The 26,268-nt window shown below is 39.7% G+C and overlaps 3 protein-coding genes across 10 annotated transcripts in view; 2 read left to right on the forward strand and 1 right to left on the reverse strand.

Annotated features, from left to right (window-relative positions):
- The window catches only part of LOC307017377 (junction plakoglobin-like), a 708,820-nt gene that overhangs the window by 322,254 nt on the left and 360,298 nt on the right, over nt 1–26,268 (forward strand). The gene's annotated exons all lie outside the window — the stretch shown is intronic.
- Nucleotides 1,941–23,385, reverse strand: LOC307014672 (zinc finger MYM-type protein 1-like). The gene is made up of 4 exons (XM_079642738.1): nt 22,982–23,385; nt 22,496–22,573; nt 22,222–22,320; nt 1,941–4,530 (listed from the first exon to the last, which is right to left on the reverse strand). Exons 1-4 carry the CDS (start codon nt 23,139–23,141, stop codon nt 2,885–2,887), a joined length of 1,983 nt encoding a protein of 660 aa, XP_079498864.1. The 5' UTR covers nt 23,142–23,385; the 3' UTR covers nt 1,941–2,884.
- On the forward strand, nt 8,322–20,754 carry LOC307014673 (uncharacterized protein). 7 transcript variants are annotated; one of them, XM_079642739.1, is made up of 13 exons: nt 8,326–9,147; nt 9,247–9,421; nt 10,809–10,952; nt 12,054–12,210; nt 13,848–14,040; nt 15,168–15,275; nt 16,031–16,138; nt 16,894–17,001; nt 17,243–17,284; nt 18,357–18,467; nt 18,940–19,050; nt 19,414–19,524; nt 20,011–20,754. In XM_079642739.1, the coding sequence occupies exons 3-10, from the start codon at nt 10,814–10,816 to the stop codon at nt 18,435–18,437; spliced, it is 936 nt and encodes a 311-aa protein (XP_079498865.1). In that variant the 5' UTR covers nt 8,326–9,147; nt 9,247–9,421; nt 10,809–10,813; the 3' UTR covers nt 18,438–18,467; nt 18,940–19,050; nt 19,414–19,524; nt 20,011–20,754. The 7 variants fall into 7 exon arrangements, with proteins under 7 accessions (XP_079498871.1, XP_079498870.1, XP_079498869.1 ...); XM_079642740.1 differs by having other exon boundaries at nt 8,326–8,707; XM_079642742.1 differs by having other exon boundaries at nt 8,326–8,707; nt 9,315–9,421.

The raw sequence follows: 26,268 nt of genomic DNA on the forward strand, positions 1-26,268 counted from the left end.
ATTTTATTAAATAACAACATGGTGATGTTTTGTAAATGATTACATGTCTCTTATTTAGCACAGAGTATGAGATCCGTGACATATGGATCTTAACAAAGTTCCGCTGTACATCCAGCATACTGTATCTGATTTTATTTCACATGAGCTCCAGTGTGGAACCCCACTGCACCCCCTGGTGGATCAATGATCCATTGCAGCTGGCTTCATTATAATTACATTTATCTATCACGGGGGCGGTCTCAAGTCAAGCTGGAGGTTTTCCCTTGAGCGAGGGCAGATCCCGTACCAATCACGGCCCTCGCGGTTCAAACTGTCTGAAATGAATCGCTACATCTGTACAGCAGAAGAAACCCAGCCTCCAGAGCAATGGAGGCTAGTGTAACTGCCATCTATGACATAGCAGATGTAAATGTCTGCCCACCCTAACTTCCTAGGGTCGGGGCAAGGGATGTAGTCACATGGGTCTAGCTGTACTGTGCTGTTTTGCCACTCCATCAGAGTGATGTTACAAGTCCCTGCTTTAATTAACCCTCCTGACCATGTCGTTCTCCCAGATTCTCCAGCATATCTTTTCGCTACTCTGACTTTGTTTAGGGGGCTGTGTACTAACCATGCATACATGAAGTATAGGATTATGCGAAACACAAAAGCCATGGAGAATATACAAAGGATCCACTCTACTAGTGTCCAGACCCTCCAACAGTTTCTGCATCGTTCACGGTTGCGTTGTCGTCTTTCCAGGTGGGCGTTAGCTAATTCTTGTCCGAGGGGCTCCATCTTCAATCACTCGCCAGTGATCAGGCACAAAGTTTATGTTCTTGGTGTTGTCGTCTCCTAAGTGGATGTGTCTAGTCTGAATGAGCCCGTGCCTTCATGACCATGTCAATTAAACCCCACTCCATGACGGCACAGGCGAGGAACCAGAGGCATATGAAAAAGCACAGCTGGCCGTCGCCCATGAGTTTTGTGTTTGGTACTAGGGTGTATGTGCTGCGGGTGTGGTGCTGGTGGTGACTTGGCACGTCACTTGTCGTCGTCTGTTTCTGCTGGACCGGCTAGACTGGGGCGGAAATGACAGCTTTGCAGTGGCTGGCGTGGACCCACGTGGCTCTCTCGGCGACCTTGACCGCTGTCTGGGTGACGAGAAGCACCTGGTCGGGACTTTGCCAACGGCTGGATCTCCAGCTCTTTCTTCTGGAAGTCATTGACCAGCACAAAGTCGCCTGGTTGAATACGGTCGAGTGGACCAGTAGCAGGGGTAGGTAGAGCTGCCGCTACCTGGCGTCTGATATCTGCTAAATTGGATGACAGGTTAATACAATATGACAACATAGCATCCTCACACAAAGTTGTGGAGGGGAGAGGACATCCTGGCGCCTTGATCCCAATCTGTGGAGGAGCTGCAAAAAGGATCTCAAAAGGGCTGAGTTGACTCCGTGTTCGTTTCCGCATTCTCATGTACATCAGCACAATGGGCAGGGCTTGTGTTCAGGATAAACCTGTGTCTGCACAGCATTTTGCTAGTTTGTTTTTGATTGTACCGTTCTCTCTTTCCACCACACCACCACTCTGTGGATGGTAAGCACAATGCTTTCTAATGTCCATGCCAAGGTATTCTCCTATCTGTGCAATGGCCTCATTAGCAAAATGTCGCTCGAGACCTTGCTTGGTATCCCCCATCTAGGAATCATTTCCCTTAGTAAAGCTTTAGCCACAGCATTTGCTGTCTGTGCGTTTACAGGAAATGCTTCAACCCATTTGGACCACATGTCAACCATTACTAGCCAGTGTTTCTTACCCTCTGATGGACTAAGTTCTATTAATGGCCTCTAACAGGGCCGGCTCTAGACAATTTGCAGCCCTAGGCGAGATGTTTGCTGGTGCCCCCCCCCCCCCCCCCATAGAATATATAAAGAACAAATTCAAAATCTCTACAAAAGACGAATACACTACAAAAACAGAAACTTATTGACATAGGCAAAAAGGTTTACCAATAACCAATAACCTAACATAGCCAATAAATGTAACTTATTTTATTTTTGTTGTTCATTCATATCTTATTTGACCTAGTTAACACTCATTTATGTATTCATATTTTTATATTTTTTGTTTACTGTCTTATAGTATACACTGAAAACACCAACCCCCCCACCCTACACACAAATACAAAAACCACACTTGCTTTAGTTATAATTCAACAAACATCTTTTAATAAACAAGTAGCTTCCGCAGAAGCAGTTATAGAAATATTTTAAAGAACACTTAAGAACACACGTATTGTAATAATAAATAAATAAAATAAATGAAAAAATATTAACAAATACATAAAAACGATTTATACAAAAAAAGAACAATTACATTTCTGTTTTTGAACACACATATTGTAATAATAAATAAATACCTTACTGACTTGCTTGACTTAAACACTCAGAATTGCACTCGTCTTGAGTTCTTTGCTGCAAAGTCATCGATAACATCCTCATATGGCAGCTGACGAGAAACATCACTGTTAATGCTGATGATGGCAAGTCCACTGAGGCGTTCTTTGACCATTGTAGACCTCAGGTAGGTTTTAATTAACTTCAGCTTTGAGAAGCTTCTTTCTGCTGAAGCCACTGTCACTGGCATAGTGACTGCGATCCTGAGGGCCACCCACATATTAGGATAAACCTCCCTCAGGTTCTTCCTTTCCAAGAACACCAACAGTTCCAGGGTGGTCATTGTGGGTGAGGGGAGAGTTGGAAAGTTCATCAGCTCCAGTGCCAACTCTTTTCCATCTATGTCTGACTGTCCGCCAGAGCTCAGGGTGTTGCTCAGTGTTTGACACTGCTTTGTCAGCTCGTTTCTGGGCAGTTCGGGGAAGTTGACAAGCACCCCAAACTTTCTAACTGTCTTTAGCACTGATCTGAGCAGAGGCAAATCCAGTGGCTCTGTAGTCTTCCAGGGTGGCCTTTGTCTTTCTCAGGAGGTCAACTGCAATGTCAAGTTCCATTGACACAGACTGCATGACCTTAATGACCTGTTTGACTTTACTGAGGATGTCGTACCACACCACAGTGCAAATGGAGAAGCGGTAGGACCCCACTTCCTCAGCCAAAGACTGTGCCTCTATTTTGATCATTATGTCAGTGGCCTTGTCCCTCACCTCCAAAAGTGCATCTCGAACATGTTGAGCCTGATATCGCACAGCTTCCACACTGTTGACCCGGCTCTCCCACCTGGTTTCAGACCATGATTTCAAGGTAGTGGTGACATGGCTCATCAAAATGTCCCAGCGCTTTGTGGATGCTGAAAACAATGTAAAAAGCTTTTGGAGGTAGCCAAAGTATCCAGTGGCATCTAGGGAGCTTTTCGCTGCATCAGCTAACACCAGATTGAGAGTGTGTGCGTCACATGGCACGAATAGTGCCCTCGGGTTTAGTTCAAGTAACCTGGTAACTCCTTTGTTTTTCCCTCGCATATTGGCACCATTGTCATAAGACTGTCCCCTACAGTCCTCAAAGGGGATGTTCAGTTCTTGGAGCCTGTCCAGGATGAGGGATGACAAACTCTCGCCAGTTGATTCCTCAGCGACAAGGAACCCCATGAAGTGTTCCTTAACTTGTGGCATCTCCTCCATTGTAACAATCCTTAAGATGACTGATAACTGCTCGGTGTGGCTAATGTCAGGTGTGCAGTCCAGAATGATGGAATAATATTTAGCCTTCTTAATTTCTTCAATCATGTGGGCACTGATTCTCTCACCGATACATTCAATGAGTTCATTTTGAATATTTTTTCCGAGATATGTGGTATGGCTTGCACCCCTTTTGACTTTAGCAACGTGTTCTTTCATTACAGGGTCAAACATTGCCATCAGCTCCACTTCTTTAAGGAAGTTGCCATTGTTGGGTTTGTTGAGTGTGTCACATGTTCCCCTGAGGCCCATGTTTCTCTCAGCTAATGATGGAATGATGGCGACCAACCTTGTTACCACCTCACGCCATCTCTTCCTTTCTATGTCTGTAAGCGCCATCACAGTCCTATCAATAGTTTGCCCCTTTTGTAATCGAAACTCTAACTCTTTCCATGATTCCATGTGTTTAGTATGTTCTGGAGTGTTCTCGTGCGTTTTCAGTAATTGGTGGCAATTTTTCCAGTCATTTAGTCCTGCACTGATTAATTTGTATTCCTTCTGGGAGAACAGCTTGCAGCAAAAACAGTAAAGGCTGTTGTTTTTCTGTGAGTACAATAGCCAGCTTCTCTTGATTCTTTCCCCATTTACCAGTTTTCTATAAAAGTCTTGGTGGTGGCAGCTTCTCCCATCCTGTCTTTTTGGAAAAATGAAGTGTGGTTTTGCCTGATAGGGTCCTCTGCTCACAAACTCTTTTCTTACCTTATCAGACATGGATGGCCAGTCGGCAGGGTCAACAGCTGCTGCCTTTGTGGCGTCACGTGCTGCAGACTGTGTTGTGGTACTCGGGATCAATGTTTCCCCTGCAGATTGTGTAGCAGCAGGTTCACTTGGGACAGGTAGTGATATGTTTTCACCTGCAGACAGTCAAACTTGCATGGATACAGTCGGGCACCCACTGTGTGTGTGTGTGTGTGTGTGTGTGTGTGTGTGTGTGTGTGTGTGTGTGTGTGTGTGTGTGTGTGTGTGTGTGTGTGTGCACTCGTTCTTATTACTTTGTGGGGCCAGTAAACAGGGAGAACACTTACGTTGTGGGGACCAGGTGCGTTGTGGGGCCCAAAATGGTGGGCCCCACAAATATTAATGCTATAAATGAGCTCTAGGGCTTCCCCTTATATGCCTCTTGCTTTTTTTTCACTTGGCCCACAAGGTCACAAAATATGGAAAAGTGTGTAAACAATTTTTTTCCCCGGAGGCCATTCGGTGTAACTACAGTTATACACACTTCCTGAAAGTGTGTAACATTTAAGCCAATCAGATGCCGACAACCAAATCACGTGTGATGTGCGTAATCCCATGAGATATTGCGAGATCTCATGCAGCCATTTCCCCTGCATTGAATTACTTACATGAATGCCAACACATGGACTTTGCTGTGAGCAATAGGTAAGTTGATTTAATATGTTTTGGTTTAATATTATATTTATTTGGTTTATAACAAAGTTTCCCTCCACATTTATTGCAGTTGTTTCTTGATATGTTTCTAATTGTGATTAAGTAAGTAATAATTTGTAACTGCTCAGTAGGCTTTAGCTACCTATGTAGCTGCTAATATTATCAGCTGCTTAGCAGTGCTACGCGTAGCAGCTAAGTGCTAAGAATTTGCAATCGGGGTGCAACAGTATAGTGAATTAAGAGGCATTATTGACCATATTCAGGCTTTTGGTCAGAGATGGGTGAAGTCAGAGGTGCTAATATTAGCAGCTACTTAGCAGCAATTGCTAAGCAAAGCAGCTAAGTGTTAAGCATAGCAGCTAAGGGCTGTAGTGTACTAATGTAGAAGTACTCAGATCTTGGACTTGAGTAAGAGTAGAAGTACTCAGATCTTGTACTTGAGTAAAAGCAGAAGTACTCAGATCTTGTACTTGAGTAAAAGTACTCAGATCTTGGACTTGAGTAAAAGTACTCAGATATTGTAGTAAAAGTAGAAGTACTCAGATCTTGTACTTGAGTAAAAGTAAAAGTACTCAGATCTTGTAGTAAATATAGAAGTACTCAGATCTTGTACTTGAGTAAATGAAGAAGTACTCAGATCTTGTACTTGAGTCAAAGTGGAAGTACTCAGATCTTGTACTTGAGTAAAAGTAGAAGTACTCAGATATTGTACTTGAGTAAAAGTAGAAGTACTCAGCGCTTGTAGTAAATGTAGAAGTACTCAGATATTCTACCTGAGTAAAAGTAGAAGTACTCAGACCTTGTAATTGAGTAAAAGTATAAGTACTCAGATTTTGCACTAAGGTAAAAGTAGAAGTAATCAGATCTTATACTTGAGTAACGGCCCGGCCCGTCTATACTACAGGCATCAAAAAATCTTGAAGCTGGACGTGTCTGAGGCTTGGCGATTTCTCACGCCCAAGGCGACCAACAACCAATCAGGAATCTCCCACCCGCCCCCGGCATACAAAGCCTTGTTATGCCCTGTATATTATGCTACATTACTAGCTGTCCATTCAATGTTAAAACGAAGTAAACTGGATATAAACTCCCCAAACAGTTGAAAACCTACCAGTTTCACCAACTGTCTCTGCCACCTCCCTCCATGCCTGGTTCCTCCGGTTTAGGTCCCGGTAGGTGAACAGAGTACAGTCATACAGGACTGGGACACTTGCCACGGCAATGATTAATTTATCCTCCATTTTATGACATATGGAAAATAGTCAAGACCTGCGTATCAGCATACACGCGGTTTGATTGGCTAGCGCTTGTACTGGCGGGAATTGCATAAACGGGATTTGATTGGCTGATGCCAAGCATCGAGCCTCAAAAGTTGAACATTGTTCAACTTTTGATGCCGACAGATGCTCGTGATGCTTGCAAAGCCATGCCATGCTCCCCACAATGCAGTTCGGCGAAGATTAAAATCTTCTACGGCAACCCATTCAAGTGAATGGGCGAAGCGTCGAAAGCATTTTTCGATGCCTGTAGTGTAGACAGGCTGTAAATGTAGAAGTACTCAGATCTTGTAGTAAAAGTAGAAGTACTCAAATATTGTACTTGAGTAAAAGTAGAAGTACTCAGATCTTGTAGTAAAAGTAGAAGTACTCAGATCTTGTACTTGAGTAAATGTAGAAGTACTCAGATCTTGTAGTAAAAGTAGAAGTACTCAGATCTTGTAGTACATATAGAAGTACTCAGATCTTGTACTTTAGTAAATGAAGAAGTACTCAGATCTTGTACTTGAGTAAATGTAGAAGTACTCAGATCTTGTAGTAAAAGTAGAAGTACTCAGATCTTGTACTTGAGTAAAAGTAGAAGTACTCAGATATTGTAGTAAAAGTAGAAGTACTCAGATCTTGTACTTGAGTAAAAGTAGAAGTACTCAGATCTTGTAGTAAAAGTAGAAGTACTCAGATCTTGTAGTAAATGTAGAAGTACTCAGATCTTGTACTTGAGTAAATGTAGAAGTACTCAGATCTTGTAGTAAAAGTAGAAGTACTCAGATCTTGTACTTGAGTAAAAGTAGAAGTACTCAGATCTTGTAGTAAAAGTAGAAGTACTCAGATCTTGTAGTAAATGTAGAAGTACTCAGATCTTGTAATTGAGTAAATGAAGAAGTACTCAGATCTTGTACTTGAGTAAAAGTAGATGTACTCAGATCTTGTAGTAAAAGTAGAAGTACTCAGATCTTGTACTTGAGTAAATGTAGAAGTACTCAGATCTTGTAGTAAAAGTAGAAGTACTCAGATTTTGTAGTAAATGTAGAAGTACTCAGATCTTGTACTTTAGTAAATGAAGAAGTACTCAGATCTTGTACTTGAGTAAATGTAGAAGTACTCAGATCTTGTAGTAAAAGTAGAAGTACTCAGATCTTGTACTTGAGTAAAAGTAGAAGTACTCAGATCTTGTAGTAAAAGTAGAAGTACTCAGATCTTGTAGTAAATGTAGAAGTACTCAGATCTTGTACTTGAGTAAATGAAGAAGTACTCAGATCTTGTACTTGAGTAAATGTAGAAGTACTCAGATCTTGTAGTAAATGTAGAAGTACTCAGATCTTGTACTTGAGTAAATGTAGAAGTACTCAGATCTTATACTTGAGTAAAAGTAGATGTAATCAGATATTGTAGTAAAAGTAGAAGTAGTCAGATCTTGTACTTGAGTAAAAGTAGAAGTACTCAGATCTTGTAGTAAAAGTAGAAGTACTCAGATCTTGTAGTAAATGTAGAAGTATTCAGATCTTGTACTTTAGTAAATGAAGAAGTACTCAGATCTTGTACTTGAGTAAATGTAGAAGTACTCAGATCTTGTAGTAAAAGTAGAAGTACTCAGATCTTGTAGTAAATGTAGAAGTACTCAGATCTTGTACTTTAGTAAATGAAGAAGTACTCAGATCTTGTACTTGAGTAAATGTAGAAGTACTCAGATCTTGTAGTAAAAGTAGAAGTACTCAGATCTTGTACTTGAGTAAAAGTAGAAGTACTCAGATCTTGTAGTAAAAGTAGAAGTACTCAGATCTTGTAGTAAAAGTAGAAGTACTCAGATCTTGTACTTGAGTAAAAATAAAAGTACTCAGATCTTGTAGTAAAAGTAGAAGTACTCAGATCTTGTAGTAAAAGTAGAAGTACTCAGATCTTGTACTTGAGTAAAAATAAAAGTACTCAGATCTTGTAGTAAAAGTAGAAGTACTCAGATCTTGTACTTGTGTAAAAGTAGAAGTACTCAGTTCTGGTACTTTAGTTAAAGTAGAAGTACTCAGATATTATACTTGAGTAAATGTAAAAGTTCTCAATTATTGTACTTGAGTAAAAGTAGAAGTATTCAGATCTTGTACTTGAGTACAAGTAAAGATAGCATCAGGATTCAGGGAGTTAACAACGGCAATATTCCTGTGGTTCGTTTCACCGTGCATTTGCAGAGCGTGCTGCACGTGCACTTGATCGCCCTCCCCTCCCCCACTCTTACCAAGCTGTGCTGTGACTTCAGTAACAGGACAGAGCAGTGATGCAGTGACGCGTCTTAAAAACCGGAAGTAAGCTGCTGGTTCCCTCGCAACGTGATTTCTCCTCCATAGGATTTTGGAAAATGGCTCTAAATAAGGTCTGTGGAAAACGAACCTGTTAGATAAATGCACGTTTTCAGCCGGATAATATCCACATGTCTACCCTACTTTTATAATTTTTGAATTGATAGATTTATGATCGATATATTTATCATTAGAAAATCATTAGAAAGTGGGCTTGGTGATTAACACGGAACTGTATATACTGCAAAAGCACTTTATTCATGTTGTATGTTTTGTATTTAATTAACCTGTGTTTATGCAATGTATTCATGTGCAATGCTCATTAGTGAAGTTTACACAGGCACGGGGGGGGGGGGGGCAGCTCGGGGGATGAGAGGAGTGCGTGCAGACACGTGATGTAAAGTCTTGTTTTTACGTAAATTGAAGAACTGAAGTAAAGATCGTCTTGTTCTTTAAACGTATGCACACCTGGAAATCCTTTTTGTGTGCAACAAATATTGGAGGCACTGCTGAGGTATTATTGTTTTGCCGTGTCTAAAGTAAAGATAGCATCAGGATTCATGGAGTTAACAACGGCAATATTCCTGTGGTTCGTTTCACCGTGCATTTGCAGAGCATGCTGCACGTGCACTTCATCGCCCTCCCCTCCCCCACTCTTACCCAGCTGTGCTGTGACTTCAGTAACAGGACAGAGCTGTGATGCAGTCTTAAAAACCGGACGTAAGCTGCTGGTTCCCTCGCAACGTGATTTCTCCTCCATAGGATTTTGGAAAATGGCTCTAAATAAGGTCTGTGGAAAACGAACCTGTTAGATAAATACACGTTTTCAGCCGGATAATATCCACATGTCTACCCTACTTTTATAATTTTTGAATTGATAGATTTATGATCGATATATTTTCATGATTTAGAAAATCATTAGAAAGTGGGCTTGGTGATTAACACGAACTGTATATACTGCAAAAGCACTTTAATTAAATACAAAACATACAACATAAATAACCTGTGTTTATGCAATGTATTCATGTGCAATGGTCAAATTTAGTGAAGTTTACACAGGCACGGGGGGGGGGGCAGCTCGGGGGATGAGAGGAGTGCATGCAGACACGTGATGTAAAGTCTTTTTTTTCGTCCAATCACTGTCTGTAATGCTGCCGCCTCAATCTGTCTTTAAACCATGTTTAAAACGTGTTTTAGTTAGATAGCATCAGTATTCACGGAGTTAACTAAGGGAGAAACGAAAATATTGTGGTGCCTCGTTTTACCGTGAGTGAAAACGGTAAGTTTATATTTGGTCGGTGAGGCTGTGACGTTAGGCTGCGGTGGGAAGGAGAGGTTTTATTTCCGGCAACTCCTGTGAATGAAAGGATTTGTCTCGCCACGAAAACGAAAATTAATTTTGCATGACATTATCTGTATATTCTATGTGTTATTCACTGTTAAATACGGCGTGGTTTTTAATCACTTTTATTCGGAGAAAGTGACCTGACGGTGAAGTAAGCTAAGCTTGTGTTATTGGTTCGGGCATCTTCGTGAAGGAGGGAGGGGGAGGGGCACAGCGCACACCCGCGAAAGTGAGTTGAGGGAAGAACTCGTTATGGCATCGGAGGGAGAAGGGGGAGGGGATTTAAGGCTTCAACTGTGCTTTATGTGAGCATTATGTGAGCATCTGCTCTAGTTGGTCTCAGAGCCCCATAAATATAATGTATATATATTTTTATACTGTATATATGTTTTTTTAAAATATATATATAAATAAATGCATGTTTAAATTTCCCAAAATAAAACTTGCACCAATGCAATTCAAATGATGCTGCAGAAAAATAACTGCTTGAATGCCCTGTTGAGAAGCTCAAGAGGGAGTTTCTCAGGACATGCAGTACAATCGGAAAATTTTAGTGCACCTATCGCTGTCATGTGGCACTTCTCTCCTTAAAAGTGGTGTAAATAAATGGATATTTTACCTTTTTTAGCAAAAGAACGTTAGCTAGCTATTACTTTTCTTATTAAATTAAGTTGGAATATTATTGGCTTCAATAAGTTATGTGACAATTGTTAGCATTAAACCTCAGAATAAATGAACTTACTGACACTGCTGTGCACCTGCAAACATTGAAATATCCTGAACAGGATCAGGGTGTGATTAATAATAAAGAGTGTTCTTCTGTCTAACAGGTGAGATGGCTGACCATTTAAAAAAAACAATGCAGAGATCAGTGAGAAAGAGACGGCTTGGTCCTCAACAGGATGCTGAACAGCACATTAAGTTGAGGACTGACAAGGCTGGTCTTGAAGAGCATTTTATCGACCAGTTTAAAGGTAAGTGCTTACAATGTTGTATGTTTTTAAATGAACACAAGCAAATAGTGCAAATTAAATCACAATATCTTAATTCATAATCCCAACATTGCTTCCTTTGTTCATTTTAACTCCAAAAAGTTACTTCTTACTGGCAGTATTATAATTTAAATCAAAAATCTATGCAATTATTAAAAAGCAAATGTTGTTATATTTGGTAACATTTTCTAAACATTCCTTCATTGATAAATCCAATACTTCAAGGTTTTGTAATAAGCCACTTACAAAAGTATAACACACGTTTTTAAAACAAAAGAAACACCATATGCCTGTTAGACATCTCCACAAAGGTCAGACTGGGCTTCATATCAATGGGCCACATGGAAGTTGAGCATGTTCATGTATAATAATACAAATAGTTACCCCAATAACTGTTTTAGTCGAAAAAAGTTATTAGTCTGAATACATAATATATAAGCATCTATAGGGACAATTGGGTTATTATTTATTATTTTTTAGTCTTCATTTTTTTACAACAGTTGTTGTGATTTAAACATATCCCTCTATATTTAAATAAAACTTTTTTTGATAATCATTTTAATGTCATGTGTCTCAGAAACAGGTGAATATGTAAACCTTGCATTCTAACTTCCCACATGGCTGTAGTTTATTAATAATTATTTGTATTCAAATAAATGTTTAATCTGATTTCATTCTGCTCTGGGTTAAATATGGATTAACACAGACATATTCTCTATTTTACAAACATAAGAAGGTGCTACTTGTACATTGGCATGTCACACTGTTGTCTCCTGCGTTGTCTATTGCTGCTCTTAGTCTTTTGTATAATTTTGCATGGAAAACTATGTTGGAGAAGAGCAAATCTTAGTTTTGTAGTGCTGTGAATTACTTGAATTGGCTTATTGATAGAAAGATGAAAGAAGACTGAGGGGTTCTTGCCCTTTTCTCCAAAGTTGTCTTCAATACCATTTAAAGTTAACTCTTGAGATTTGACCTCAATTCACATTGAGATCTCCCTTTTTTTAACTTGCAATATAATGGCTTCAAACTAAAAATATGTTTAAGTGAATCATGTAATAAAGATTTCTTCTTACTTTAAAGGTCGAGGTGTGTTTGCTGCTAAAGTTTTCACAAAAGGAGTGTTTGTGCTTGAGTACCGGGGCAAACTTTACAACCAGGATGATGTCAACACCAAAAACTACAGTGACACAGAAGCAACGTTCCTGTTTGATCTGAAATGGGATGGGAAATGTTTGTGGTAAGTCATAATAAATGCTATTGTTTGCTGTTGTAAAAATGCACTGCTCTTGTTAGAATCTCACATAAGAATAATCAATAATAGAATCTAGGGCTGCACGATATATCGTGTCGTGACGATAATCGCGATATTCAAATCGCAGGACGTGCAATATTAAGTAGGCAAATTAACTCAAACACGTCATGTTACAATTATTTTTGCTGCTTGCTACAAAAGGAAATCTCGCGCGGCTCTCATTTCAGGGGTACTTGAGTGAATGACATGCAGGCTCTGCATGCACAGCAAACCACCAATCACAATCATTCTTGATCAGAGGCCTGTACTACGAAGCCGGATCTTCGCTTAGCGAGCTAACTTCAGGGGAAACTCTGGGTTTCCGGTCCTACGACGCTGGTTCTCTTCTTATCGGGCTAGATCTCCATAGTAACTTATGCTGACAGCTCTGGACCAGGTTAGGTTCCAGGCTAGGAGATCAACTCGGTGAAAGCACTGCCTGCTGACCAATCAGAGCTCGTTGTGCGGAGGTTAAAGCGATCAAGTCATATTACAGGAGAAAAGAAATACAGAAAAGCTGCCTTTTCTGGAAAGACGGCCGGCAAAAATCACCGACTATGTGAACGTGAACATTAATAGAATATCACCTCCCATCCTCAGAGCAATCTGACTATTATAACATTAGTGTTAAGAAAGCTTAATTAAATATCTGCCACAACATAAGTAACCGGATCAGAGTAACATTAAGTACAGTCCGCGGCATATCACATCATAATGTATCATATATCTCCTTATCTGAGTCAGCTGAGCCGTATCTGGCCGTGCAACACTCACAGTGTCACATACTGTATGCAGAAGTATTATTTAAGTTGACGAAACACTCGAGACAAATGTAATTAAAGTCAGATGGTGTCTTAGACGGGGCAGAGATATCATAAACCTGTTAATGTACGCATTCAAACACTTGTTCTGTTACCAGCTGTGTTCACCTTGCAGGTGCAGCAGCTATGTGGCTTTTATCCTGGATAAAGTGTTTAAGTCATGGATGTTTAAAGTTTAACTTCTTCATATGTCTAATATTATAGTTGACTTTTCATTAATGAAGTATGACGATTGGTCAAATGTTGCTAACCTCGCCCCTTTCATGTGAACGCGCACTCAGCCGGACAGAGAAACCCTGGCTTAACGAGTTGATAACCAGCGTCGTAGGACCGCTTAGCGAGAGCGTGTTTGTTTTGGATTAGGTAAGCCGGGTAACTCAAACATATCCAGGTTATGATGAACCGGCTTCGTAGTTCAGGCCTCTGATCACAGCAGGATAACCGAGCTTGCTCAGCTTGTTGCTCTGATAACTTAAGATCCAGAAGTCCGTGACTAAAATCCTTCATCCGGTTAAATATTGTTAAAATAATAATAATAAAATATCTTTCTTCAATTCCTGTACTTTTTTCATATCCCAGGGGAAAGAAATATTGCAATGTCAGTTTTTTCCAATATCGTGAAGCCCTAATATAACCTGACCTTGTCTGTCTAATCTATTTTTCTTCATGATTTTCTTTTAAATGTAACTGACAATGCTCCACACTATATCCAAACCAAGTATGCAAGTTCTACTACTAACATTCAATCTCTATTTATTTAAGTCTTGATGCATCGGTTGAAGACAAGTCACTGGGTAGGCTTGTAAACGATGACCACAAAACGCCCAACTGCAAGATGAGAACCATTGTCCTTGATGGGATGCCACATCTCTGCCTGTTTGCCCTTAGAGACATCGCCCCAGGGGAAGAAATATCCTACAATTATGGGGATGCAGACTGGCCTTGGCGCAAACAGGTAAACATATGACTCAAAAGTAACACGTGATTTAACACATGTTTTTGTTTCCCTCCAAATAATTATAGTACCTAATTAATTTGTTGTTCGATTAACAAGTCATTTTAGATGGTTCAGATGTGGCAAACTATACTGGTATTGGAGAATTCATCAGATTTGCTATAAGTTTGGTCTGCTACCTCTATGAGCAAGTGGGGGAGTGATACTTTAATTGATGATGTATTTAATTAAAAGCAGAACTTGACAGATTTCACCTGACAACTTCCATGCCCTTGCTTGCTTTTCAGTTAGCTAATGTTTGCAGCTCATGAATATTACATTGCATTTAGCTGAGGCTTTTATCCAAAGCCACTTACAGTAAGTGCGTTCGACCAGGAAGATACAAACTTGAAGAAAACAGAATCATATAAGTACATCAGGTTTCATAGAGCTAAAACATTTCAAGTGCTACTCAACTGGCTTTAGATAAGCCAGTCCTTTATTAGTATATAAGTGCTTTGTTAGTAATTCTATCGCTCGAATTGGAGTCGAAAGAGATGAGTTTTCAGTCTGCGCCGGAAGATGTGTGAGCTTTCTGCTGTCCTGATTTCAATGGGGAGCTCATTCCACCATTTTGGAGCCAGGATAGCAAACCTGTGTGTTTTTGCTGATGGGAACTTGGGTCCCCCTCGCAGTGCGGGTGCAGCGAGCTGTTTGGCTGATGCAGAGCGGAGTGCACGTGCTGAGGTGTACGGTTTAACCATGTCCTGGATGTATGAAGGGCCAGATCCATTCAGCATGGTACGCAAGTACCGGTGTCTTGAAGTGGATTCTAGCAGTTACCGGAAGCCAGTGAAGGGAGCGGAGGAGCGGCGTGGTGTGGGAGAATTTAGGAAGGTTGAAGACCAGACGAGCCGCTGCATTCTGGATGAGCTGCAGAGGTCGGAGGGCACATGCAGGTAGACCAGCCAGGAGGGAGTTGCAGTAGTCTAGGTGTGAGATGACGAGAGCCTGGACCAGAACCTGCATCGCTTTCTGGGTCAGGAGGGGACGTATCCTCCTGATGTTGTAAAGCGTGTATCTGCAGCAGCGGGTTATCTCAACATAAATGTTTACTATCTTCTTAGTGTATTCTTGTTTTATCTAAGTTCCAGGTGACGAATGAGCAGTATTATCCAGAGGCAGTTGAGGAGGAGAGCCCCCCCATAGAGTTGACTTCCCTCAAAACATCCACAACAGACCGTTCTTCTACCGAGGTAATTTAGTAATATAGAGGTGTCTCCACAATCTCATTATGTTGTGCCTTTCACTATGTAGTCCCCATACCAAGACAGGAACTTTCTTTTCGATCTCTTTTTCTGATACAGCTTTAATCCCGTTTCTAATTGGGTGATTTGGAACGATCTGACAGAGGAAACTGAATTGGTTTCATATTTTTAGACTAGCCTTGGTGGGACTTGTTACAGACACCTGTCACACACACTTGTTTCTAGTCTTGTCCTCATGGGGCCCTCCCGTTTGGTTTTAACTTGAAGTCATTTAAAAATATTTTGGCAATACCTTTAAGTGTCTAAACTCAAGTTGTTGTGGGCATATGTTTATACTATTTGAGCATAAGCATGTTTCAAACGGTGATCGTTTACCTTAGCCTTGATGGGACTTGTTGCATAAACCTGTCAAACACACTTGTTTCCAGTCTTGTCCTCATGGGGCCCTCCCGTTTGGTTATAGCTTGAAGTGATTTCTAAATATTTTGGCAATACCTTTTAGTCTCTAAACTCAAGTTGTTGGAGGCATCATTCTACACCCTCTGAGCCTGTGCATGTTTGAAAGGGGTAATTTTAATGCAATCCATTGCAACCCCTTTATGATATGTTCAGACCACAGTAATGAATAATGCCAGGACTTTGCTTTGATTCAAATCTAGTTTCAGAAACAGTTTTTGATTTAGCTAACTGTGGTAACTCATGAATATTTACTATCTTCTTGGTGCATTCTTGTTTTATCTAAGTTCCAGGTGACGAATGAGCAGTATTATCCAGAGGCAGTTGAGGAGGAGAGCCCCCCCATAGAGTTGACTTCCCTCAAAACATCCACAACAGACCGTTCTTCTACCGAGGTAATTTAGTAATATAGAGGTGTCTCCACAATCTCGTTATGTTGTGCCTTTCACTATGTAGTCCCCATACCAAGACAGGAACTTTCTTTTCGATCTCTTTTTCTGATACAGCTTTAATCCCGTTTCTAATTGGGTGATTTGGAACGATCTGACAGAGGAAACTGAATTGGTTTCATATTTTTAGACTAGCCTTGGTGGGACTTGTTACAGACACCTGTCACACACACTTGTTTCTAGTCTTGTCCTCATGGGGCCCTCCCGTTTGGTTTTAACTTGAAGTCATTTAAAAAATATTTTGGCAATACCTTTAAGTGTCTAAACTCAAGTTGTTGTGGGCATATGTTTATACTATTTGAGCATAAGCATGTTTCAAACGGTGATCGTTTACCTTAGCCTTGATGGGACTTGTTGCATAAACCTGTCACACACACTTGTTTCTAGTCTTGTCCTCATGGGGCCCTCCCGTTTGGTTATAGCTTGAAGTGATTTCTAAATATTTTGGCAATACCTTTTAGTCTCTAAACTCAAGTTGTTGGAGGCATCATTCTACACCCTCTGAGCCTGTGCATGTTTGAAAGGGGTAATTTTAATGCAATCCATTGCAACCCCTTTATGATATGTTCAGACCACAGTAATGAATAATGCCAGGACTTTGCTTTGATTCAAATCTAGTTTCAGAAACAGTTTTTGATGTAGCTAACTGTGGTAACTCATGAATATGAATATCTTCTTAGTGCATTCTTGTTTTATCTAAGTTCCAGGTGACGAATGAGCAGTATTATCCAGAGGCAGTTGAGGAGGAGAGCCCCCCCATCGAGTTGACTTCCCTCAAAACATCCACAACAGACCGTTCTTCTACCGAGGTAATTCAGTAATATAGAGCTCTCTCCACAATCAGTTTTTTTTTTTTTCATACTCTTTCAGAATATGATTTACATTTCGTTTTTGGAGTTTGTTTTTAAAATGTAACTACAATATTTTATTCCAACTATTTGTATCCTTAGGTGAACTGTTTATGTATTACTTTTCCAATCAGTTTATATTCATAGGTATATCACAAATGTTCAGCTTTTCAACTTATTAGTTCATTTTCTATCATTTCAGAAACTGTTGACATGGATGGCTGTTACCAAGAGGACATGGAAGGTATGTTAAGCCATTATAACAAAACACACAACATAACAACACACACCATTTAATGCAGAAGCAGTCCACTGCAGTGCATTACCTGACGGCTAGTCGAATACGGCATTTATCATTTGAAACTTGAGAATTGATTTGACATAAACAAATATGGGGTTGCCGTATTAAAAACCTGCCATCTCTGGGTTTTGCACATAGACATATTATATACGAACCAAGTCTGTGTTTCGCTGCATTCCTTGATTTCCAGTTATAACGCCGGACTCCGCCGCCCGGAGCTAACGGAGCCGCAGGCGGCTAGCTCCGTCCGCCGGGACGCACAGCACGACATTTTAATTGTCTGGTATTTGTAACAACATTCCCTAAAAGGCATAATCACCACAAAAACGGCTAAAGGGTCAAGTACAGTAACTACAACTAGCTAACGTTGTAGCCTAGCAGAGTGGACAAGTTGCTGTTAGCTGACAGTGAGGCACGTACCTGTCCATCAACGTGACCACGCCCTAATTTATGCAATAACTTTAAGACCTAATATAAATAAAAAGGTTGCGTTATAAAACAATTCACTCAACAATTAATAATCTTTAAGGTGGAATCTAACTATATCCCGAATAATTTGTATTGCATCCAGGGGTAGAAACATGTTTATTTCTGCTGTAAAGTTGGGCATTTTAACATGGGGGTCTATGGAAATTGCTCCTTTCTGCAGTCATCCCCCATCGGCCAATAGATTAACTGCATTTTGTGGCTCTTCCTTATTGGCCTCCCGGCTCTGCCCCAGAGTTTGCCGCTTGGTTTTGCACTACTATTTTGAGGGCTAGTCTGAGTCTGAAAAAGGAGGGAGGATTATATCCTTCATAGTTGACCACTATATCATAGAACAATGTAAGCTAAATCAAGATGAAAAAGTCATGTTTGATAAACCAAATGGTCTTGATCATGGCAATGTGATTGCTTTCACAATGACAGAAGATAATATGCATGATATTTATCCTAATTTGTCCTCTTTTACTGACAGCTACTGCATATTTTGAGTCCATATCTCTTGTCTGTAAAAACGATTTTCTGTATCTAGATGCCAGTATGCAGGAAGCTGAAGAGTCTGAAGGTGAGGCCAGCATGTCATCCCTTCAAGATGGTACAAGAAAGGCCCTGACGAAACACCAGAAGTCGGCTAAAAAGAGAGGTATATATTCATGCTAGAAATTCATTTAATGTATTCTCTGACAGTGCCTCAAGTTTAGCTATGTCACTGATCACCATGATGTTCACTTGAAAAGTACAAAAATGCATTTACTCATCAGAAAATAGCAAGATGGTCTCAATATAAATGTTGGTAAAAAAAAACTAAATTGAGTACTTCATGTTAGCACTGTAACTAAATATGCTGAATATATAGAAACCATAACCAATGAATCAAAACTCAAACCAAATAAAGATACTACTATATTTTGATTATAAGTAAAGGAACATCTGACATTACCAATCAAGCTATACTTCTTATTAGAAAACAATAATTATGTCATGGGGTTAACAAATAACTAGCACCAACAATGACAATGATCTTGATCCAAAGTCTTTTACAAACAACTACTTCATATTTAAAGTCTCCGTGTCTCTCTTTAATATATTTCTAATCAAATGTTTTCTTTATCCAGATGCCGTAATACAAGACACTGAAGAGTCGGAAGGTGAGGCCAGCATGTCATCCCTTCAAGATAGTACAAGAAAGGTCCTGACGAAACACCAGAAGTCGGCTAAAAAAAGAGGTATATATTCATGCTAGAAATTTATTTAATTTATTCTCTGACAGTGCCTCATCAAGTCTAGCTATGACAGTGATCACCATGATGTTCACTTTTTAGAAAGAGTTACCTGAAACCATAACCAAATGAATCAAAACTCAAACCAAATAAAGATACTACTATATTTTGATTATAAGTAAAGGACCATCTGACATTATCAATCAAGCTATATTTATTATTAGAAAACAATAATTCTGCCATGGGGTTAACAAATAACTAGCACCAACAATGATCTTGATCCAAAGACTTTTCCAAACAACTACTTCATATTTAAAGTCTCCGTGTCTCTCTTTAATATATTTCTAATCAAATGTTTTCTTTATCCAGATGCCGTAATACAAGACACTGAAGAGTCTGAAGGTGAGGCCAGCATGTCATCCCTTCAAGATAGTACAAGAAAGGTCCTGACGAAACACCAGAAGTCGGCTAAAAAGAGAGGTGAGATGAAAAGGGACTACAATGAGGGTTAGATTGTTTCCCTGTTTAATAGGTTGAAAAGAGGATAACGCAGAGTGATGAATCAGCAATGACCGTTTAAATAAATCCCTTTTTTATACAGTTTGACAAATCAAACATTTCATGAGAAATACCTTTTTATTTTCTAATTCTGATAACAATACTGTAAAGTTTAAACCATATGACATATATTCATGCTAGCAATTTATTTAATTTATTCTCTGACAGTGCCTCATCAATTCTTGCTATGGATCAATGAATGTGAGACGTGTTCTGGAAGTAATATAGTCTGTGTTTACATTAGCATCGCTAACACTCAGAGCTAACCTGTACTGGAGAGAGTATGTGTAAAGAAGCAGGAAATAAAAAGAAACTCACCTTGTGGTAAACCTCAGAGAGATTCATAACTGTATGATACTGAGTCTTAGGCTTCTTAAACCTATAACATGTTCTTTAATGTCCACCTAGGGAAAGAAATGGTTGAAGCGCATCTGGACATCTGAGGAAATTGCTGCTGTGGAACGACACTTGAGAAGATGGATATTTATGAATCAGGTTCCAGGAAAAGAGGCCTGTGAGGATTGCATCTCTGCCGAACCACAAGCCCTATCAAATAGGGACTGGAGAGCTGTTAAATATTACATCAAAAATAGAATATCTGCTCTCCGAAGGAAGTTGGTATGAAACCATTTGAAAATATTTTCAATGCTAGGCTGATGTTAGGCCTTTTTTTTTGTCTTCGGATATGTTCTGAAGTTGGAATTTTTTTTGTTTAAACAATACAGAAAAACATAAGGAAATTGGTATAAAACCATTGCAAAATACTTTCAATGTTAGGCTGATGTTAGGCCTTTTTTTTATCTTCGGATATGTTCTGAAGTTGGACATTTTTTTGTTTAAACAATACAGAAAAACATAAGAAAATTGGTATAAAACCATTGCAAAATACTTTCAATGTTAGGCTGATGTTAGGCTTTTTTTTTGTCTTCGGATATGTTCTGAAGTTGGACATTTTTTTGTTTAAACAATACAGAAAAACATAAGGAAATTGGTATAAAACCATTGCAAAATACTTTCAATGTTAGGCTGATGTTAGGCCTTTTTTTGTTGTCTTCGGATATGTTCTGAAGTTGTACATTTTGCGCAAACAATACAGAAAAACATAATAATTTTGACATAAATGTTTATTGCATTAAAAGAATGTTGTAGAGAGTTTATATTAATTATTATTATTAATAATTAGTGTTGGGTATGTTTCCTAGCTACTACTTCTCCCATTCACAAATCCGAAACCAAATAAAAAAATCTATTAATATGTAACGAATATATTCCATTTCAGAGCAGAAGAAATAGCCTTCAAGGGTCCAACTCTGCACATACATCATTCAGCAGGGCACAGTGAAGCTCAAACATTCAACTGTATGAACAAGCAATACTTTGAAATGCAAAAGTGTGTGTGGTTGTGTACAAGAGTCTCTTTAATCAATTTTTTCAATTCAATTCTAGCGTCAAATTCGTGTGACACGTTCTCGCGGTAGCTAATCAGCGGTGAGGATCTCAGCCTGACGCTGGATCAGAAAACCTCAGCCGTTAGCTGTTAGCACTCAGAGCTCACAGCTCCTCATATCTGTTCAGAAACTGGACAAAAGTTAAACATGAACAAAACACAGACTGTCTGTGTCATGGCGAATACAGCCGCTGTTGTATCTGTGCCTGTATCATGTTGTTGTGAGTCCGGATGGAGCATATACAACGTTTGTTTAGCCTGGTCGATCCGATCTCCATTCAAAAAATACGCATTTTAAAAGGTTTTTCGCCTGCCGTCTTGTCTGCAGACTTGCATTAATTCATGGTTTTTACTAACCGGTATCAGTATGTTGTTTCTTCGGCATCATTTTGAAACGTGTATTACAATTAAATCACGGTAAGTTCATGGGTATAAGCCCCACCCCCTCTCCAGCACGTCCTGTTTGAATGACAGAAGTAAACACAGCTGACAGCCACGGTGAAATTAGAGCGATGCAAATATTTGCATCGCGTCCGGTGTGAACGCAGCATAATGCAGTTCAGATACAAGACCACTGTTCTGACGCCTTTAAAGCAACTTTGAGATGTTAACAGTGCGCGGGGCACAAAGGCCATGGTGGCTGTAGCACGTACAATTATTTTCGGGGCATCACGGCCATGGCCATTGTGGTTGCCGTGAAATTCCTAACCTGGTAACAAGGAAAGTCCATCCAACTCAATAATGTGTTTAGTAACTCTGATCCCTTCCAAGATATGTAAACTAGAAATATGTGTGTGTCTGATCCCTTCCAAGATATGAAAACTAGAAATATGTGTGTGTGTGTGTGTATAATGGACCTCATAAGTGCTGACCGCTAGAAACTGAACCCCACTAAGTGGGTAAAAAACTAGCGTGATGACAAAAGCTTGGAATTATGTTTATTTCAAGTGGTTTTTGTGATTCTAATTTTTTTTCTATATTGCCAGATTTTTAACGGAGGTCTAGTATAGTTGGAAAGGGTGGACCCCACAATTGGGTAAAATCAGTTCGGGCCCCACAATTGAGTTGCACAAGGATGTGTGTGTGTGTGTGTGTGTGTGTGTTTTACATTAACATGTACATTATTAGTAAGAGAAGTGCTATTGTAATGTGCAATAATAAACTGGACTCACGTGCTGCAGACTGTGTTGTGGTACTCGGGACCAATGTCTCTCCTGCAGATTGTGTAGCAGCACGTTCACTTGGGACAGGTAGTAGTGATACGTTTTCACCTGCAGACAGTCGAACATGCATGGATACAGTCAGACACCCACTGTTTTACATTAACATGTACATTATAAGTGATATATGTGCTATTGTATTGTGCAGGTGTGAACATGTGTATGAACTACCCACAACCCTAATAAACTCAACAGGCAATATCACAAAAAACTTGACTGAACTCACCTGCTACAGGCAGTGATGCAGTAGACTCAGGTTGTGCAGTGTTGTGAGTGGGATTACCCAGATATTTTAACACTGCACCTGGAAATTACACAGAGAATAATGTAGTAGGTATCTATCTGCAATAATACTGAGCAGTTCAGACTAGCTGACATAATTTCCTGTGCCCAAATATGCAAAATATATTTTTTAAGTGATAACCTAGCTAGTTAATGATTTAGCAGAATTATTTTGTGTCCATTACCATTTGTAAGCTAAAGATGGAACAAAATAGATAGCTTTAATAATAATAAATATATATAAAGAATACAAGAAAAACCACACAGTGCAGTTGGTGTAAAAAGAGCTATCAAGCTAGATGGTAAAGCAGCTCATCTGCTAGCTTCTATCATACTATATATCAGCTGCTATCATTAGCTAACGTTAGCTAGCTAGCTTTACACAGTTGCTTGAAAAATGCCAATAAACACAAACAGTCATCAGACATACCTCTGTTTTCCTGGAGTTTTTCCTCCTCTCTCTTTCTTCGCCTTTTCCAATGCGCCCCAGACGGCTTTTTGTTGGGGTTGCCCCGCTTCATGTTGTGACAGTGAAGTTCTAATTCTCGTTCAAAACGCGAAACACAAATGGACAGAACCAAAGAAAACATAGAGAGGGGTGGTGTAGTGTTGGGGCGCCCCTACGTTTTATTTTTCATATTCTCAAAAAAACAAATGAATCCTGATCTGAGCGGCGCCTAAAAAAAAGGAATCTGGGGGGCGCCTACAAAAATAAAAAAATATACATAGGCCTATTAAAAAAATTGTTTTGTTTAAATCTGGACTGCACCCCTGCGCTCCCTCTACAGTTCAGCGCCCTAGGCGAACATTTATAACGCCAGTGCGGCGGGCCGGCCCTGGCCTCTAACATCCCCCCTTTTGACACATGGTCTAACCCATGTGTCAATTTAGCACATTTCCTAATGAGACAGGGTCAGTGTTGCCGGTGTGTGGAGAGCGTTTACATACTGCAACTAGGACATGGTTAAGTACTGGCTTTCCATAAGATTTCAGGAATTGTCTACGCAATATGAAGCTTAAAATGCCGCATTACTGCGGCAACCTCATCCTTGGCCCACAGTTTTTTTATTGTTCTTCTGGCATTTTCATGATCCTTTCCTGAAAGATATACAAGTAAAAAGAAAATCAGTAGAATCAAATGTGAAATGTACTAGGCAGTCAGATTTTTGTTGGAAATAATTGTAATAACATCTGCTTTTATCTAAAATTGGATATGAGTAGCACATACATGCCATTCTCTTCTCATTCTTCCTCTTCCTGCCTTTCTCCTAGCCTTAACTTTAGGACATGAATCCAATAAGTAAAGTGACTATTGAAAAATCTTTATAAAGGTCTTGTACATGTGCTGTATTTTTTATATCAGAAAAAGGGTTACAGTTCCAAACAGAAGTGCAACCCTTTTTTTACCACTGTCTTTTAATAAATTAATTGAGGGTCATATTCATACCTCCTATCTTTTTGGACAGCAGGGGTAGAATGATGGGTTAGACATTTAAAAAGTCCCAGGCTGGACATGCTTTATAGTAATAATTGACCACTCCCAAAAAGGGAACTAATCAATACATTTTTGAAGATCAAAACTGTCTCGGCTAGGTCTTCACACTGTTTTGTATCTTATTTATAAGTTTATTTCAATGCCTTTTCCGAGTTCAACAACCAAACTGGCCTTACCTTCATAGGGAGGAGCAGTCTCACTCACTGTGGATGACACCGTTTCTGCTTAACACAAATGTTTTTGTTGTTAAATATATAATTAGTATTCTCTATTCTGTCAGACACAACTATAAGTCAGGTAAGTGAGGCAACCTACCCAAATGGTCAATGTCTTGCTCTGTGATAACAGATGTGGATGCAGCAGTCACAGGTTGGCTAGTTCCACACTCTGTTGCTGGTGCTGCTGTCTACACATCATCAGAGTCACTGTTTACGTCTTCAGCATCACTGAATTAAATGTCATCTAGGAAAAAGTACAAGTACATTAATATCTAGACATACATAAATAAAACATACCTGAATTATTTTAGCTTTAGATATATACAATTCTGTAATAGTTTAAACAATGCAAACTCAAGAAGCTTATTCGATGTAAGTGCACACTTTAAGAATCAAAAGCCAAAGTCAACCTCACTCACAATGCATTTAATTTGATTGGTTAATGTTGTTTTGGAATTCAATGTTTTCCTAGAGCATTCCAGGCTGGTAAGGATGAGTGGAAGTATATTTTTGCTGTACAAACCTTCAATATCAATCTCGTCCAGTGATTTCCCCTGAAAGCTGTCCTTTCTCCATAGTTAACAGCAGTTTGGAAATCTTGCCCAGTTGTGTGGTTGGAACTAGTAATCTGTAGAAATCCCGGTGTACCCGGATATCATGACCCAGGAAATCCGCCACCTGGTCTAGTACATTGTTTTTTAAATCAAGCACCTGGGAGAGTGTTGCGACATGTTTTCTAAAGTATGTCGACCTGAGGTGTTCAGGGTGCTTTGCACCACACTTGCTTGCATGAAGACGCAAGCAGTCCTGTCCTCGGTAGTAGCTCATACATTTGGGTCTTGCAAACAGGAACACATTGGTGGAACAAACACCACATTCAATTATTTTACTCACAAGAAGGGACAGGGCATCCAACATGCTTGGTGAGAGTGCATCCAAAGGCTTGGTGGGAGCAGAACTGCAACCTTTCTGCCCCTCTTTCCCTTGATTTCAACTCGGCTGAAATAGTTGCAGAGCCTCTGTTCACTCTTTGACAAACCCTTGGCAACATCCTGATGCAGTTCTGCGTTGTCTCTTTCATTAACAATTTTGAGGCACATATTTTAAACCTCCCCAGTACGTCTCCGATTAAACACTATGATTTGTGCAAGTGCAACTTTTGCAAGTTCAGCATAGTTCTGAGGCGTCAGAGGTGTAGAGTTTCTGGAACATTTTAGTCGATTTGATCAGTTCATCATCTTCTGCCATCAGGGTCCGACAATGAATAATGTCACTTATTTTGAGTAGCGTATGTCCAGGTTTCAACGCCAGGCGTGGGTTGCGGTCGGATAATCCAAAAATCAGATCCTAACGTCTAACCCAGGGGTCGGCAACCCGCAGCCCACGGGCCGCATGCGGCCCTTTAAGCCCTCTGCTCTGGCTCCCTTGAGCTTAGACAAAAATAAGAAGGAAATAAAATAAAAGTATTTGTAGGGCTATTTATATTTTGTTGCATGGTTGAAAATGTTTCGTATCTTGTATTTTGAGGTGATACTGTGACACATAAATAAAAAACAAAACGGTTTTAATTAGGTCAACTAAAATATAAGTCACATCCTGCTACGGTCCCGCGCGAGCGCCTTTTCCTGCGGGTGAATAACCTGATGAGCGAACTATAGATAAATATAGATAAACTATAGATAAATCAAAGAACAGTACCGGAGGAACACAGGATTTAATTCTGTGTGGACAGAGTTATATGCTTTCACAGCAAACAATGCTGGTTTACCGGTATGTTTGATATGTAGAGAGAAGTTGTCAAAGGTGCTGCACTGCAGTCTTTACGTATCGAGGAACAACGGGAACAACACGGAGAGGAAGACAGCTGACGATCTTCAGTCATAATTCAATGGGGTATGTAATTTATTTCAGAAAACACTTTTTGTTATATTCCATGGAATGCTCTTAACATCCTGATAGCAATGAATATATGAAATGCTTTGACAATAAATACATACAAAAATT

The sequence above is a fragment of the Notothenia rossii genome, assembly GCF_949606895.1.
Source record: "Notothenia rossii genome assembly, chromosome: 8".
NCBI lineage: Eukaryota > Metazoa > Chordata > Actinopteri > Perciformes > Nototheniidae > Notothenia > Notothenia rossii.

Bases quoted from the DNA above. Each gene is read 5' to 3' on its own strand.
- LOC307014673 (XM_079642741.1), top strand. From the start codon at position 10,814: ATGGCTGACCATTTAAAAAAAACAATGCAGAGATCAGTGAGAAAGAGA. The intron at 12,211-13,847 runs GTAAGTCATAAT...TATTTATTTAAG, and splicing joins TGGGATGGGAAATGTTTGTG to TCTTGATGCATCGGTTGAAG. The intron at 15,276-16,030 runs GTAATTTAGTAA...GTTTTATCTAAG, and splicing joins CAGACCGTTCTTCTACCGAG to TTCCAGGTGACGAATGAGCA.
- LOC307014672 (XM_079642738.1), bottom strand. From the start codon at position 23,141: ATGTTTTCTTTGGTTCTGTCCATTTGTGTTTCGCGTTTTGAACGAGAA. The intron at 22,574-22,981 runs GTATGTCTGATG...TGTAATTTCCAG, and splicing joins AAAACTCCAGGAAAACAGAG to GTGCAGTGTTAAAATATCTG. The intron at 22,321-22,495 runs GTGAGTTCAGTC...GACTGTCTGCAG, and splicing joins TGCATCACTGCCTGTAGCAG to GTGAAAACGTATCACTACTA.